Below are 17,478 nucleotides of genomic sequence, written 5' to 3' on the forward strand. Positions count from 1 at the left end.
TATCTGCAGATGCTCAGTGATGCAAGTGAAAGGTCTGGTATAACTGGTTTACGCGACGCATTAAAGGATCACTTTACAGCCTTTTCTTTGTAACGTAAGAGGAACGAAAGCTCTCTCTAGTAGGAAGTACAGAGTTCGATTTTCTTCCTGCAATTTTGACCCAGAGCGCTGCAGTTTAGTGATCACACCCACGCCCTGTGTTTGCCAGATCAACGGCGCTTCCGAATGAATCTTTAATGAGTGCTTTAGAAATAATGGCTAGTCACTAATGTCCATTAATGATTTCTGAATACAGCTGGCCCCGCCTTGATGGCCCCTCGTCGGTTCCATTAGGATTTCTTTTAGTATGGTCAAAACTTCGAAAACATCCTTCAGCCCTCGGTGAATCATCACTGGCCTCCAGCTTTATTGTTTCCTCATTTTAACGACTAAAAATGACTTTTCCTCTTAGAAAATCAACGTCAGGTAAGCATTAGCATCACCTTTCTGTGCTTCTCTGGTGTTTTAAGACAAAGTGTTAATTAATTGCTGATTTTTGCACTAATGTTTTATTGGGCTCCCATTCTTGTTGTTTGTCGAACATGGCTCAATTGGATATTTTTGTTTGAACTTTTTTTTCTGGGAGCTTTTAACATTGCTTAGGCCGTTGGAGGTCATAACCGATGGTGCTGTCCGAGGTGCTGAACTTCAGATGTGCTACAGATGTCAAAGCTGCCTGTAGTCCTAACATTTTATTACCATATTCTTTCTGTTATTTCGTTCCAGTTATTTATTTGTGTTGTTATTGATTATTTAGTTTGTAGTATGCATATATATATATATATATAATGTTGCGGACCTCAAAGAATGCAAGCTTATTTAGCTAAATCAACTATGACGCTAGAATTTCTGTGTCTGAGCTTATAAGAGCTAGTGGAAATATTGTGTTGTTAAATTAATATTATATGTCACATTAAACCTCGATTATGCGAAATCTTTAAAACTTGTTTTACGTAACAATCGGAAGCAGATTTGATGCTATACGTCCATCTAATTATCGAGGCGAGTTGTTATTGCGTTTCATAAATTCATGATTGTACGGTAGATGGCGCTATTGGTGTACATATACTACATTCAATATCAGGACCTACTCCATGAAACGCTTCGAAACATGTTGACTAGGGAGGGCAGGAGGCAGTAGGGTTGAGACACCATAGTAGTTGCTGAGGACTGTTCTACAGTCAGTAACTAAACAGGGATTGTTTGACTAATTGTTTTTGCAGAGATTAATTGAAACTCCCAGATCAGGGAAAATGCATTATAAATTGCATCCTAAATGTTGTTCTATTTTGTTCTATGTTAAGAAATACGTATTTTGTTTCAAATATTCTATATATTAATGATAAAAATAACATTCTCGTTACGTATTCCATGTGCTAAACAGGGATTGTTTGACTTAATTAATTGTAATTAAGCTATGATTTAAATTAGCCATTTTTAGCCTCCAGAGCGTTGTACAAAAAAACTGCAAATATAACAATAATGTATGTGTGTAGGCCTATGCGGTGCATATTATTGCTTGTTATTATGAGTGGGACAGAATATAGTTGTGTTGTGCCACGCATGCAGGAAACTCACTACCATGGCAACCAACACCCTTTACTCAGGACGGCATTAGCGACTGTGTTCAATCCACGCGCTTATGTATGTTGTGAAAAAGAAATATAAAACACGTATAGGACTTTTTATTAAAGAATCCTGTTCAGCAGCTTTCATTATTGGAGCACCCGCACACTTACCACAGTCATGTTATATCGTGATTCTCCAGCGGGGAGAGGCAGCGCGAGATTCGTCTCCCTGAAAGATATAAATTAGTCTCGCTCTTTAGCCACCACATACGGTTCACACTATGTGTTAAAGATACTTGCAAATATCAGGACTAATCTGGTTCCATATACCTCACTGTAATAGTGAAATGATATGGATACTCCACTTAATTCAAAGGCGTAGTCGAAGCTTGTTTTGTTTGTTCCACATGAGTCGCCACCCTCCGCCTCAAACTGACAGCTCTTTGATAGGATGCGCTTAAGAGCGCTACGTGTCACTTTTTGTTACACAATTGTTATCCTTTTCCGAAATGGACTAGTATTATATTATATTAACACCTGCGAGTAACTTGCCAATCTAGTTGTTTAAATCTACATTACAAATGGATTAAGAAGATTAACTAAAAACATACAGTCGCGCTCGTGCCCGCGCGCACTCGCTGACCGCGCTCCTGCGCTCTCTAACAGGTGTTTCACTCACATGGCCGTGTGCTGTGACTGACTGCTTCGCTGAATACTGTGAGACGTGTGTTCTGTCTTTGGGGGACCATTCTCTCCGTTATAAACCAAAATGGCCAGATAGTGACATTATTTGGAGACAGATGCGGTAAGGCTGCAGTTGACTGAATGTAGATGCATTCAAAGGCTCTCCTCTTGAAGAAAAATTTAACGAGATGCATGTATCATTACCAACGTAACTGTATTTTGTCTCTTCAATTTATATCAGTTTACAACTCTTTGCACGCGGATCTGTCATTCTGACTAACGAACAATGGCGGCGACTTGTGTATGAAGACTTGGATGTGAGCCATCAAGTTAAAGGTTTCCTTTAAAAAAAAAAATCCTGATTTGGACGAGGCGAGGAAACGAATTCCGTCCTCTGAAAGTTTTTGGTGTCACACCGTCAAACTGGCCATGGCCGCGGCGATCGCCAGCTCCCTTATTCGGCAGAAGAGGCAGGCGAGGGAGCGTGAGAAATCAAACGCCTGCCGCTGCGTGAGCAGTCCCAATAAAACCAAAGGAACATGCGAGAAACCCAGTCGACTGAGTGTTTTCTCCCGAGTCAAGCTTTTCGGGTCTAAGAAGCGCAGGAGGAGACGACCAGGTCTGATGTTACCTGTGTTTTTTAGGGTCCTATCATAATGTGGTCATTATAACTGTAGCACCATCATCATCATCATCATCATCATCATCATCATCTTCACACTTTTTGAGTCTCTACTATTCAAATATATTTATTTTGTATCCTTAACATTTTCCATTTAGATTTGTTTCTTCTTCCATGGAAAACCATCATTCCATAAATACATTTTTTAAATGATTTTATAATTCAGTTTGTGTGCTTTCTCGCTTTATTATTTATATTATTGTGACATTTCATTCAAACTTAGCTATTCATCAAACTTACAGCACACTTCAGGCATCCAGATTGGCAAAATAGTATTTGTGAGAGAGAAAAAAAAATCTTTCAAGTATATGTAAGTTTTGTAATTAGTCTGCAGACATGGTTTTTCAGTGGAGATGATGAGCAGTCATTTTTCTGCACTTGTCCTCTAGTGTGTTTAATCCCAGTGGGGTCAGAGGGACAATAGAAAGCCCTGGTGATTCTCCCACAGTGAGGTCATATAGAAATATCCTGCAAATATTGCAGTGCAATGAAACCTGCTGTTATGAATTTTTCTGAAATCAGAATGAGTTTGACAGCTGTTATTACAATTCCTTCAGAGAAAGTGACTTAAGATCAGTGAATCGTGCATAAGAGATGCTGCTTAGAAGTCAGTGGAAATATTTTCCACATGCTCTTTAAGACACTTAAGGCATCTTTATACAGACGAATTAAGCCTGCTCTGTGCCTTCTCAAAATTTTGACGCAATGCCACATAAACGTCAGACTAAATTAAGACTGCTCTGTCCCACCACAGCCCAGAGTATCAAAGGCAATGTTTATGTTGCTTTGGTTGTGTAAATGAAAGGCAACCTCAGAGCAGCCATAAAGGAATATTGCAGGTTCAAGTTAAGTTGAATCGACAGCATTTATGGGGTAATATTGATTACCACAAAAATATATTTTGAACTGACCCTCCTTTTATTGAAAAAGTTTCCAGTGATGCACTTACAATTAAAGTGAATGGGGCCAGTCTAAAAACATTAAAAAAAAGTTTCAAAATTATAGCTACAAGGTGCCAACAATATGCTTGTTGTCGTGATTTTAGCATGATAAAATTGCTTGTTAAGTTATAGCCAATTTTACAACTTTGTTGCCATGACGATGTAATTTCAATAAACCCTAAAATGACTGTAAAATACTCACAGCTCAAATAATCCTTAACAGAGTAATTAATGTAAGTGCTTTTACAAAATTATAAGCTTCACATTTTTGCCTTTAAACCATCCTTAAATTGGCCCCATTCACTTCCATTGTAAGTGTAACTTCGATCTTTCCTGTTTTTTAAAGAAAAGGACGGACAGGTCAAAATAATTTTTTGTGGTAATCAACATTATGCCACAAATGCTGTTGTTTAAAATAAACTTGTCTTGAATCTGGAATAGTGCTTTAAACGTTGTTGTTGTCATTATAGAGCCTATATTTAATAATTTTAACATATTTAAAAGTTTATTTTTATTCAGTTCATATTTCTATACTTATCATTTAAAATGTAAAACATTAATCTCGTAAAATGTTTTATGCAATGTTAATTACTGTTTAAAGGCATTTCTGAACAGCATTAAACAGTCTGTATAAATACATCTAAATGCCACTTCAGATGCAGCTTCTGCGCCACCTTTGCAGTGTAAAGATGGGCTAAGTCCTTTAAAATGGTGAAGTACACCCTAAGTGACATTAATACCAAAAGGTTGTCAAGGTTATGAGTTCTATTGAGGTTTTAGAAATGTGACTTGCCACTAAGCTTCTTTTCCTTTTTCTCTTTTACTGTGAAATTATAGTTTTATGTCTGTGCCTTTAATTGTAGCCATCATTTCTTTCCTGATTTTACACAAAACAGATTTTGAAAATAAAGCTTAACAGAGTTGTTTTGCAGATTAGACTAAATAAGCAGTACTTCATACCCTTTTACAGTTTCTTTATATCTTTCTTTCTTCGGGGCTGTGATTCTTTCTTTGAGTCTCATGCTTAAATATCTTGCTCACACACATGATGTTCTTAGCATAGAATTTACCTACTGTTGAGCAATTTTAGGAAAGCCTAAACATTTTCATATCATGCTTTCCATAGGTCTGTTATCAACAGAGGTATTGGGCTTGTTTCTATTTTAGTAGAAAATCAATGAAAATTCACACGCTTTTTCAGCTAGTCATCCTGTACTGAAACAATACCATACAGTATACCTATAAATTGGTATAAATCAACAAGATATTCAGATCCTTCAGATTTCTCATGACTGTAATGTAGGATGTACGTTACATTTAAACAGTTTGAATGGTAAGATGTAACCTAATTGCCACACATTATTTAATCTCCTATGATAAATGAAAGTTAATCAGTGTTAATAGCCTGATCCACCAACTCTCTAAGCCTTATTAACTACAGATCTGCTGACGCAATCTGGTATTTTGTACTAGAGAGCTGTTTTGGATGCTACAGTATGTCCTGTATGCCTATTTGTCTCAGTAATGAAAATCAAATCCACGTAAGGTGATATGGCTCCTCAGCAAATGTACATGTTTTGCGTGAAGTCTTATCTTGGGCAGCTGACTGCAGTTGCTTTACAATTTGTGGTGGCTCTGGTGACTCTTAAATAATTTTTTTGCTCCTGTTCTTCTGATACTGTGATCTGATTTTTTGTTTGTAATTTAGGCTCAAATCTGTAGACCATGGAAAGCTCTTCTAAGTCAGGAGCTTTACAGCATGTTTAACCATCTCTCTGTCATTTTCTCTTTCTCTCTCTCCAACTTCTGTCTCCCTCTATGCAGAGCCCCAGCTTAAAGGGATCGTAACGAAGCTGTACAGTCGACAGGGTTTTCATTTGCAGCTCCAAGCAGATGGAACCATTGACGGCACTAAAGAGGAGGACAGTGGTTTCAGTAAGTCAGCTAGAGTCTTATTCTGGGTTTCTGATTTTCTGTGTTCTGAAGTTTTCACCTATCCAGGTCCAGCATGGGGTTCAAAGTTGTAAAATAGAGGGAAGTTCAATCGCGTAACTATCCTTTCATATGTCTACTCATATGTCAGTGACAGCTGTTGTTATTGTGTCTTCTGCAGTAACTGTATAAGACTATATTTCTGCTTTATACCTACACTTATAGGGTAAAATCAATAATTTTGGTTAAAATGTGAATATGTAAGGGAAAGTGTATATTTTAGGTGGTGTAACTGGTCACCATTTCTTTTAAAGTGATAGTTCACCCATTTTATTCAAATTTATGTAACAAATCTATATGACTTTTTTTCTGCTTTGGCAACATAAAGGAGATATTAGGCCCAATGATAGTCACTATTCACTTTCATTGCATCTTTTTTAATACGATTATAGTGAGCAGTGACTGAGGCCATGTGCACACTAATATGTTTTAGTTTAAAACCCGCTTTTTCCATTTCCTAATATTATTGTTTTCCAAAGTATCCTTATTAGAGAGTGTTTTCAAAAGTCAAAAGTGGAGGAAAACATAGTTTCAGTGTGAAAACTCCAAAAGCGATGTGATTTATAGTAAGTAAAATTTATTTCTAAAGCATACTCAAACACAGCAAAGCTGACCGAAGTGCTGTACAGATGAATATACAATACATTAAAATAAAACAAACATGCCAAGTACAGATGAATCTTCAATACATTAATAAAACAAACACGTCATTAAAAAAAAAAAAGTGGCTCACGAGTCAGTGCACCTTTGAGCTGGTCTGCCCTCCTCCTATCATGGGTGAGAAGAACTAACCACTTGACAAGTTTGCGAAACAAACAAGACAAGCAAATGACTCCTCTAGGGAGCAGATTGAAAAAATAAATCTGATTTCTCTAAAAGCTGCATCAGTGATTTGTTGTTTATTTTAGAAAGAAAACATTCGAGACACTTTCACAAACTATTTCAGTTCTCCTGCTGGACAAGTTGACTGGCAGAGATTAGAAATAATAAAATTAATGTTTAAAAAAATAAAAAATAAATTTGGGTTAAAATATGTTATCCCATATAGAACACGTACATCTCCGAGATGTCTGTTTTAGATCTTTTCATTTGTAAAGCATCTCAATCTAATAACATCTTAAAAAGATCAGATTTACAAACATCATAAACGTCTCAAAGTCATCCGCTGAATGACTTACTGACCCGAGGCATACTATACTTATTGACATACGTCTAATTGATGTATTGCAGATGAGAAAACAACATAAAAAATAAGTTTTCCAGATGGAAAAACATATCAAATAGACATCTGGCTGATGTACATGTGCTATCAGGGATCATTTGGAAATATACTGTTTAAATGCAACTGACGCTCATACTCTATATACTGTAAATCACTGCATAATGCACACTCATACTGACTGTTTAAACAAATGTTTGATTTGATCTTATTGCCATCTACATCATCTTGTGATATATTTGCTCAAAACCCAGCATGTTACTTACTAAATGTGACAAAGTTTAAACACTCCAAGAGTCTTTCTAATGCAAGCAATAAAACAGATCTCACCCAACAAAACAGTCTGACCCACTATTAGATACTTTAATACTTTTAAAAATTGCACAGCAAGAACGATTTTGTGGAGACACTACCAAGTGATTTGGTATACAAAGGCATTTTGAATAGAAATACATAAGTATACTGCGCTGCAAGTCACAACAATAGTCATTATACATATTTTGCTATGAAAAACAATTAAGATCTGTAAAGTTGTTTATTAAAAATAGGTAATAAAAAGACAAAGATGCAGTGATATTTATATTAAATTAGAGATATAAGAGAACTTGTGTAAGATTAAATGCAAAGGTAAAACAATGCAGCAATATGAAATAAATGATAAAGACAGTCCACATAAGATCAGATCATTTTAAATTGTATGCAAGGCAGTGGTGCAGCAATAGTATTTACATGTTAAGAGAACATGAGAATTTAAGCCATTTTATACAAATGAAGTACACATCCTTATATCTTCCCCTTTTAAAAAAAAAATCTTCACTTTATTGCCGTGTGTTTTGTGAGAATGGCTTGTTATTGTAATATTAATGGAATACTGTTATTGTTTTGATTCTAAATGTTGATCATGGTAAAAAATGTTGTGTTCTGTTGAAGAAAGTCAGTCATATGGTTTGGAACAACATGAGGTTCAGGGCTCCAGACTAAAAAAAAAAACTATGGAGCCATTGGCTGAAACATTTAGGAGCCAAATGTCTGTTTTTGTTCAGAAGCAAAATAGAAAGCCAAACAAGATAAAGACAGCTGATAACGATTAATTGGTCAATACTTTTAAAAATAAAATATTGTATTATACTATATTATTTATATATTATATATACAGTATACTGTATATAATAATTTGTGAAAAATATTCTGATTTGAGAAAGTGGCTCTCATTCAAACAGCTAACCAGAGCTTCTGAGTTGAAACCCGTTTTACAAAAAGGGTGAAAAGCAGCATAAGACACACTAGCGCTGGCTCTAATTTGATAGCTCACAAGATGATATCTGACAAAAGCACACAGCACTGTTGGAATTTTGGTTTTATAAATGCACATGTTATGGATTAAAGTGTCCGCGTACCTTCACCACAATATATAAGAATGTATGGCAAATGATCAGATAGAAATCTGTATAAAATACTCCACAATTCAAATTTAATACAATGGCTTGTTGTATCCGCTCACAATTTCTATTGTAAGGAATCAGGAATTATAAGGGAATTATGCTTAATTAATTTATCAGAGTAATACTATTCTCATGGCTTTTTTAAAATAATGTCACATATGTTTAGATTATTGTTTAGGTTCGAGCTTCAGAGCGCAGATCTTAGAAAGATCAAGTGATGAGTTTATTTGTCAAAATATACCAGCGTCAAATTAACTTCGAATACAAACAAGACTTTATTGCTAATCTAACATAAAACTAAATAACACATATAGACAAACATGTAAAACAGTTTGTAAGTGAACTGAACAGATTAACTTGAATGGTAATTAATGTACAGAGAAAATTAACTTTATGGAGTCTGTAGACTATGCCTTGAGAACCATAGACATTTAATTCAGTCTAACTCAATTTACAACTGGGTAACACAAATTATATTATAGAGACACCAGTACTTTCAGCAAAGTCTGGAGATGCACTTGCATTTCCTTTGTTTCCTTGCATTGCTTAGTTCTTTGTCTCTTTGTAGAAAGTTTGGGTTGTTCCGTTGATGTTTTAGAACTCTGTTAAGATTGTGGATGTCGGGTTGTTGATGGAATGATGAAGCGGCTTTGAAGCGAGGCCTTCCGCCAGGAAGACTCACGAATCCCCTTCACATTTTTGAGTCGTAGCGATGATCGTCATAGTTGTGCCACCTCTACTGCCGTGACATCTTCTTAAACATGACACAAACTGACCAAAACAATAACACAACCGCTAGCTGTTAGCTAACTACTTGATGGTTCTGTAGTCACTTACGTTTTTTTTACTTCTCCCTACACTGTTGGTAGTGTTACGGCCAACTCGTGGCCGCAACAACATAGGAAAACCCAAAACCAAAAGATCAATATAACCAATGCAGTTTATTGGTAAATCTAGGGGATTCACAATGTGCAATAATTAATGTTATACGAGGTCTTCCAAAGTGCCGACCGACGTCGGATCCCACTATCAGGCGAACAAGAGGCGAGCCACGGATGATGTCATTTCCCTGCTGCCCCCTCCATGCACGAAACCGAAACCTATATCTCCACCTCCTAATTTGAACCAGGTGTTCCTCATCTCCACTACAACCTACAAAACAAGAGATAAAAGAAAAAACAAAACACACACCCCTAACACCTTCCCTCTTAAAAGAGAGGTTCCTTGCAAAGGACCTCTAAAGCAAAAAAACAAATTGTTAATTCTCAATCAACAAAAATAAATACTACCACTTAACTCAAAATCATTATAACAAACCCTACATGTGGCTTTCTTAGTCTGGTTCCCCCTTTGCAACTTGAATACAGCAACTCCTAGCACCTTCCTGTAATCAGTACAGAAACGGTATGACCCATCTGATTTTCCCACCAGCAGACAACGTGATGCCCAGCTTGCAAAGGAAGGTTTAGCGATGTTATTCTCCACCATAAATTTAATCTCAGAATCAAGATGACGTTTATCCAAGACGGGGTTGGAGCATGCCATCTTCAGGTGCTTTAACATCCTCAGCAATTTCCATCACAGATGAAGCAACAGCAACTGCCACAGGAGCGTCCTCACTGTATATTGACCCGAGAACTTTGCACAGAACGGAGAAGCTGGAAGAGGCAACAAAGCCAACACCTGATCACCAGGGCAAAACACACGAAACTCTGTGTTTCGGTCAAACAACCGCTTCATCTTTTTTTGTTTATTTAACAAATTGTCCTTAGCCATTTGACCAGCTAAGAATAAACAACGTCTAAAACCATCAACATATTGTAGCAAACTCTGAGGTGGATCAGGCCCCCTTTAATCCGTCATGGAGTACAGCAAGGGGTCCACGCACTCTATGACCAAAGACCAACTCGTTTGGACTAAACCCAAGGCTGTCCTGAACCACTTCACGAGCCGCCAACAATAACCAGGGCAAACCTTCCTCCCAGTCACGCTTTAACTCCACACAATAGGCCCGCAGCAACGACTTCAATGTCTGGTGGAAGCGTTCCAAAGCCCCCTGGCTTTGTGGATGGTAAGCACTGGAGAGATTTTGTTTCACACCAAGCTGCTGCAAGACTTCCTGAAACATATGAGAAGTAAAATTTGATCCCTGGTCGCTTTGAACAACCCTAGGAATCCCAAACACAGAAATAAACTGTGTCAAAGCTTTAACAACAGAGCGAGTAGTAATTGAGCGAAGAGGAAAGGCAGCCGGATATCTTGTACTCTGACACATTACTGTAAGAATATAGGCATTTCCTGATTTAGAAGGGGGTAACGGACCCACACAGTCTACAATCAGATGCTGAAAAGGTGAATCAATTGCTGGTATTGGATATAGCGGTGCAGGTTTTAAACCCTGGTTCGGCTTTCCTATGAGCTGGCAGGTTGTACAGGTTTTAATATACTCTCTTACATCTTTTTTTATGCGAGGCCAATAAAAATAATGCAACAGATGATTATAAGTCTTATTGACCCCAAAATGACCCACAATGTCTCCATGTGCAGTACATAAAACAGTATCTCGAAGAGACATTGGCACAACCACCTGTATACAGGCCTCACCCAAGGGTACATCACTACCAGACAGCCATTTCCTTAGCAGGATCCCATCCTCAATAAAACAGCCAGTTGCTGCACTCTCCACCTCTTCAGTGGACAGTGTGGCAGAAAACATTTCCTTCAAGGTAGAATCCTCCCGTTGCGCCACCACCAACTCCTGGTGAGAAACAGAGGGGAAAAGATACGAAAGACCAGGAATCTTTTTCTTTTTTCCACAACCAGAATTAAGCTCTATGCTCTCAATATCAGACACTTTTTTGCTCATTGCACGAGTAACAGCACAAGTCACAAACACATCAGGAAACTGTTTACCAACATCAGTTTGTTCTGTTAAAGAAGGCGAATCTGTTACAATGGGAGGGGGTAACACATCCCTCCAAACACGTCCTCCAGCCAAATTATTACCCAGAATAATAGAGATACCCTCCACTGGCAGAGAAGGTCTCACCCCTACAGTGACCTGACCAGTGTCCAAATCTGATTCAAGTACAACATTGTGTAATGGAACAGGCAGAACTTGTAACCCAATTCCTTTTATTAACATCTCCCTTCCTATACTGGAACTTTCAGAAAAACTTAAAACGGACTCTAAAATAAAGGTCTCTGAAGCTCCAGTATCTCTGAGAATTTTAACTGGGACTTTCACATCTCTTCCGACCAGAGACACAAAGCCGTCGGTAATGAAAGGAGCATAGCTCAACTTATCTACCTTACCTAGCACCTCACTTCCCTGAACAGAGTTTACATCAACCCCAGGTACAGCAGACATTTCAATAACGGAAGACGCAGCAAGAGCAGATTTTGGTTCAAATTTAGAACGGTTCATTTTTGCTTCAAGAGCTGGACAATCTTTTTTCCAGTGTCCTGTATTCAAACAATAAGCACACTGGTCACTTATATCAACCGGACTTCTTGGCTTTCTCTCTAACTTCATATTACCAGGCAAAGAAAAACGAGTCTCCATAGGAGCACTTTCCACAAAGCTACTAAAACGGCGGCAATTATTTTTTCTAAGATCTCTATGAGTCAAAACATATTCATCAGCAAGGACAGCAGCGGCCTCTGCATTCTGAATATTACGCTCTGTTATGAAAACAGCCACATTTTCAGGTAAGGTGTTTTTAAATTGTTCCAACAGTAACAACTCATAGAGAGAATCAAAATCACCCGCTTGTGAAGCAGAGCACCAACGATCAAACAGAATCCTTAGCTCTCTTGCGAATTCAGTAAACGACTGCTGCATACCTTTTCGTAAAGTCCGAAACCGTTGCCTGTAAGCTTCCGGAACTAACTCATACGCCTTCAGCACCACGTCTTTTCCTTACTGTAAACTTGACTGTCGCGGACACTTAGAGTAGAATAAGCTTTTTGAGCTTTTCCATAAAGCACACACTGCAAAAGTAGAGTCTGCTCACAATCTTCCCACCCCATAAGATCTGCCAACCGCTCAAACAAAGTAAAGAAGGTATCCAAATCATCCGCATCAAATTTTGGAATAAGGTTAAGAGAACGAGCAACATCAAAAACTTTTGGAGCTGGACTATCTACTTGGGCCTGCAACCCCTCAGAGTGGTATCCCAGCTTACCTTCTCTAATTAGAGCAAACCTTTGAGCTTCAATGTCCAACTTTCGCATCTCAACTTCTCGATTTATTCGACTCTTCTCCATTTCCAAGAGCAACAACTCCTTCTGCTCTTCAAACAACAGGGATAAAGGAATACGATTAGGAACATCACTTTCTCCAGTAACACTTAAAGGTCTCTCCGATTCAGATACAAAAATACCCAAATCAATAAGAGCAGCTTTAACAACAAATCCCACCCCCTCCTTTAAACTCTTTTCTTTAGTGGGAAGGCTGATTTCATATTTTTCTGCTACTTCCAATAACTGTTTTTTAGAAAGCCTATTAAAGCTCTCCTCAGTAGGATACTCAAAAAACTCATCTAACAAAGTAGACATCTTATTTTTTTTTTTTTCTTTGTCAAAACCTCATATTTAGTGACCTTCCCCACTACCTACACACAACACTACCTCAACCCTGGACTTCATGCTTCCACCAAGGGCTAAGTGACTTTAAGCACTCTAATACCGACAGTACAGAACCCTCTCGGACAAACCAGAGAGGGACTATACAGCGGCAGTGCCCCCAACCCAGCGTCAGCACAAAAAAAACAAACTAAAATAATAGAGTCAACGTAAACGTTGCTTCAGCCTAACAATGGAAACGTCACCAATATGAGAAGTCAAATATCAATTTGACCTCGCTATAATCTCACGCAAAATTAACGGAGAGTAACAAACAACATAGGCTACATACCACGCCAAAAAAAAGGTAAACAACCTTTACATATACGTCGTGAATGCCAGATCTCAACTGTTCTTATAAGTCCACTAAACAAATGCCAAACAAGAGTAAAACATACATCTACCTTATTAGCATTTTTATATCACTTTCCAAATGTAGGTCAATTTAAAGTAACTCACCTACCTCACTTTCCTTTCATGGACAAGTGACGGACATTTGTGATCAACTACTGACAAAAAAAAAACAACAAAAAAAAAAAACAGTGACTATACAACTTACACGTCGATCTGTCGGCACATACACTTGCAAACACCTAAGCTGTTGAAAACACCAACAGGCGTTTCTAATTACCGACGCGTCTTACAATGATTACAAAATCAAACAAACGCATAGGACGAGCCCCCATTTTGTTACGGCCAACTCGTGGCCGCAACAACATAGGAAAACCCAAAACCAAAAGATCAATATAACCAATGCAGTTTATTGGTAAATCTAGGGGATTCACAAGGTGCAATAATTAATGTTATACGAGATCTTCCAAAGTGCCGACCGACGTCGGATCCCACTATCAGGCGAACAAGAGGCGAGCCACGGATGATGTCATTTCCCTGCTGCCCCCTCCATGCACGAAACCGAAACCTATATCTCCACCTCCTAATTTGAACCAGGTGTTCCTCATCTCCACTACGACCTACAAAACAAGAGATAAAAGAAAAAACAAAACACACACCCCTAACAGTAGGTCCGGTGGTAGCTGTGTGTGGCCAACAGCTGAGACACTTCCTGAGAGACTTTTTCATCGCTAACAAGTGGACTGTTTATTGACCACAGCGTGGTTTTGCGCACAGCCATTTCTTTTTTCACAATTCGAAAGTCACGTAAACAAATTATACTGTTATTGCTGTTGCTAACTTTAAAAGTAGCAGGTTGATGTCGCATGTTGGAAATCCAGTGACGCTGGTAGAGACGATTCTCCCTGACCAATCAGTGATCTGCAGGATTTTGACGTCACATTTAGTATCGGCTTGGATCGCTTGGAACCTCAACCGAGGTGGTACTAAAAAAAGTATAAGGTACCAGGTACTATCCACAGTGGAAAACCCCAAAAAAGAGAGCAGAGTCGAGTTGAGTCGAGTTGTACCGTGTATTGGAAAAGCCCCAAGAAAAGTTTGTTCAATGGGATACTTTCAAAGACAGTAAGACAGTTTTCTCTCTCATCTCGTACAGCGCTTTAGCATGTGATGTAGGAAAAGTCTAATTTTAAGTGTGTCAAATTGGTTAAATCGAAGGACAAAGGAGTGTCTTAGCTTTCCCGATGGATTTTTTCAGAAGATAGCCTTGTAGGTCATGTATATCATTAATAACCTGAAGGTTTCTGGTATGTGCTCTTCTGGACAAGCTCCCTTTGTTCGTTGACAGTTTTAGTTGCCAGATGCAGATCAACTTGGACTCCTTGGCTCCAGTTCGCATTCCTGATTTTAAGTCATTCAGCATGGATATATGTAAGATTCTTCTGCCCATAAGATCCTACAGCACACAAAATGTTCCTTGACTCTTTTTAATTATTGCCACAATATAATTTTTTTTGCAACCATTTTAGTCGTAGTCTGGAGCCTTGAGGGTGAGGAAACTCTCAACTACTGTTTAAAATTTTTAAATCACCTTTTTTCCTACACTAGTTCATTTTAAATGTCCTGCAGTGTGACACATGATGTTTTGTACGTACAGATATTCCATGTTGTGTGTCAATTAATATTGGGTCCTATAAACATCATGCATAATAATTATACAATAATAATAAAAAAAATCTATTTAAAATAGTTTTAAATGGAGCATAGTATGTCTCACCACAGGACATGTCAGCTTTCCAAAATAATTAAATATCAACTACCAATAGGCAGTTTCAACTTTCCTTTCTCAGTTAGTCATGTTGAAAACTCTAGAGGCTCAGTTCTAAATTATACTGAAATGGGAAATTTTGAAAGAGCACTCGCATAAAAAAACAACATTAAGACAATTCTTCAGAGAGCACAGTCAATGGACCTGGAAAGCCCAAGTACAATAAAAAAATTTTTAGCCAGATGTAAATTATGCCAGGAAAAAAAAAACAAAATTTCAACTGAAAATTATTTTGTGTCATTTGCTTTTAAAGTCCTCTTGCTGGGCACCTGTAAGTGTGAATTATTTAGTCTGTAGGCAAGTGCGGTGTCATTCAGTCAGTGTCTGATCTATACTGCGCCTGTGAGTGAGGACAGAGCTGGCTGGCTGGTTGGCAGGGCTCTAATTTAATATGTGCTATATCTCACTGACGCTAAGTGTCTGTGGCATTCTGGAGCCTGTAAATTAGCTTGAGTCTATTCAATTAGTCATTGGGCGAAGATGACGCTCCTATCAAGCAAATGAACATGGACCATGAGCTCAATGTGTGGTGATCCAAGGCATTTGGAACTGTTATCACTCAAGTCTCCAAATCCTCTTATGGATGGAGATATAAAACAAGCACATCCTGATTATCATAATGTAGTATCTAGTGTATATATACACACAACTTATAACTTTCATTGAAATACTTAAAGCTGAATCAAGCAATATCACACAGGAGTGTGGAATTGCACATTTGAGTGTCACTATAAGATTAGGTGGTCTACTATCTTTAATATAAAGTGATGCACATTGTATTGGGCTTCAAGATATTTGGTATTGTGATTCTGTAAGATTATCTCCCAGTGGTCATATTCCTCTTAACCTAGAGTATATTTGGTTTCACCTAAATGCTTTGTAAATTCGGAGGGCAGGCAAGGCAGGACAGGCACATGAACAAACAAAGACGATGACGATGACGATGATGATGAGTGAAGAACCTGATATATCATACCAGTTATATTGTCAAAGTGAATACCAAACATGAAATCCTAACTTGAAGGTATCAAAACAAGGTGGCAAACAAACATAAACAGAAACTTGACCCATACAGACTGTACTGGAATAAACTATGACTTGACTGTGTGCTAGATACATCTTGTGGATGTGCTGGGACGCATCATCAGTGATGTTACCTGGGGTCTTCAGGTGTTGTTGGTCTTTCAACATCAGACACCCTTGCCTAGGTGACCCAGTCAGCATTGGTCAGACCCTGACTTGCATCCCAGCAGCAACCGCCCAAGGCCGAGAGTGAAAACCACTAATCACGACCATAAGAGGTTACTCCATTTGACTCTAACCTCCCTTGCAACCGGACCAATTTGGTTGCTTAGGAGACCTGGCTGGAGTCACTTAGCACACCCTGGATTCAAACTCATGACTCCAGGGGTGGTAGTCAGCATCAATACTCGCTGATATACCCAGGCCCGCTGACCTTGATTTTGGTGAAGGTGATGGACTTCATTGGGGCGTGATTGTGTTTGCTGGTACCAATGGTAGCGGCTATACTCTCTGCAACTGCCTTGAGCACCTGGTTGTGGCGCCAATGATAACAACATTCCCCAAGGGCTTTTGGGTAGCTGCTGAGGAGATGCTCCTGAGAACCCCTTCCAGGACAACAAGGGCAGGAGGGTGTCACATTTTCCCCATATATGAAGTTTTGCCGGGATTGGTAGGGTGTCATAGACCATCTGAACAAGGAAATGGACACAATGGAAGTCTGCCTGCATGATGTATTCCCAGGTAATCCTGCATTGCAGTATGCTTTCCAGCTTGTCCATGCCCACTGCTGTCGGAGCCCCACCATTGTGCTTGCTCAATCTTCCTCCATGCATGCTCGGACTTCTTCCTGGATTAAATGGTGTCGTTCCCTGCTTTGCCTGTTGCCACTGTCCCCACCAGAGCCCTTTGCCTCAGTCACTGCTTCCTCCACTCTCCATTATTGACTAAACTATGACTAGACTAATACTTAGACTGGCTACAACATAACATTTACAATACTTGACCAAGAACATTGGCAAACATGAGGGCTTAAATACAGAGACAGTGGTTAACAAGATAACAAGACGTATCAAACGAGACAAT

At 38.6% G+C, this 17,478-nt stretch overlaps 1 protein-coding gene across 4 annotated transcripts in view; it reads left to right on the forward strand.

Annotated features, from left to right (window-relative positions):
- LOC127659658 (fibroblast growth factor 13) overlaps positions 1–17,478 on the forward strand; it is a 239,917-nt gene that overhangs the window by 166,282 nt on the left and 56,157 nt on the right. For 3 of the 4 annotated variants that reach the window (XM_052149577.1, XM_052149580.1, XM_052149578.1), the window contains one exon: positions 5,739–5,849. In XM_052149577.1, the coding sequence (XP_052005537.1) occupies positions 5,739–5,849 (111 nt within the window). Of the gene's footprint in view, positions 1–2,424; positions 2,911–5,738; positions 5,850–17,478 lie in introns of those variants that run through there. The other variant, XM_052149579.1, reaches the window with a different exon arrangement.

This window comes from Xyrauchen texanus, chromosome 19 (assembly GCF_025860055.1).
Source record: "Xyrauchen texanus isolate HMW12.3.18 chromosome 19, RBS_HiC_50CHRs, whole genome shotgun sequence".
NCBI lineage: Eukaryota > Metazoa > Chordata > Actinopteri > Cypriniformes > Catostomidae > Xyrauchen > Xyrauchen texanus.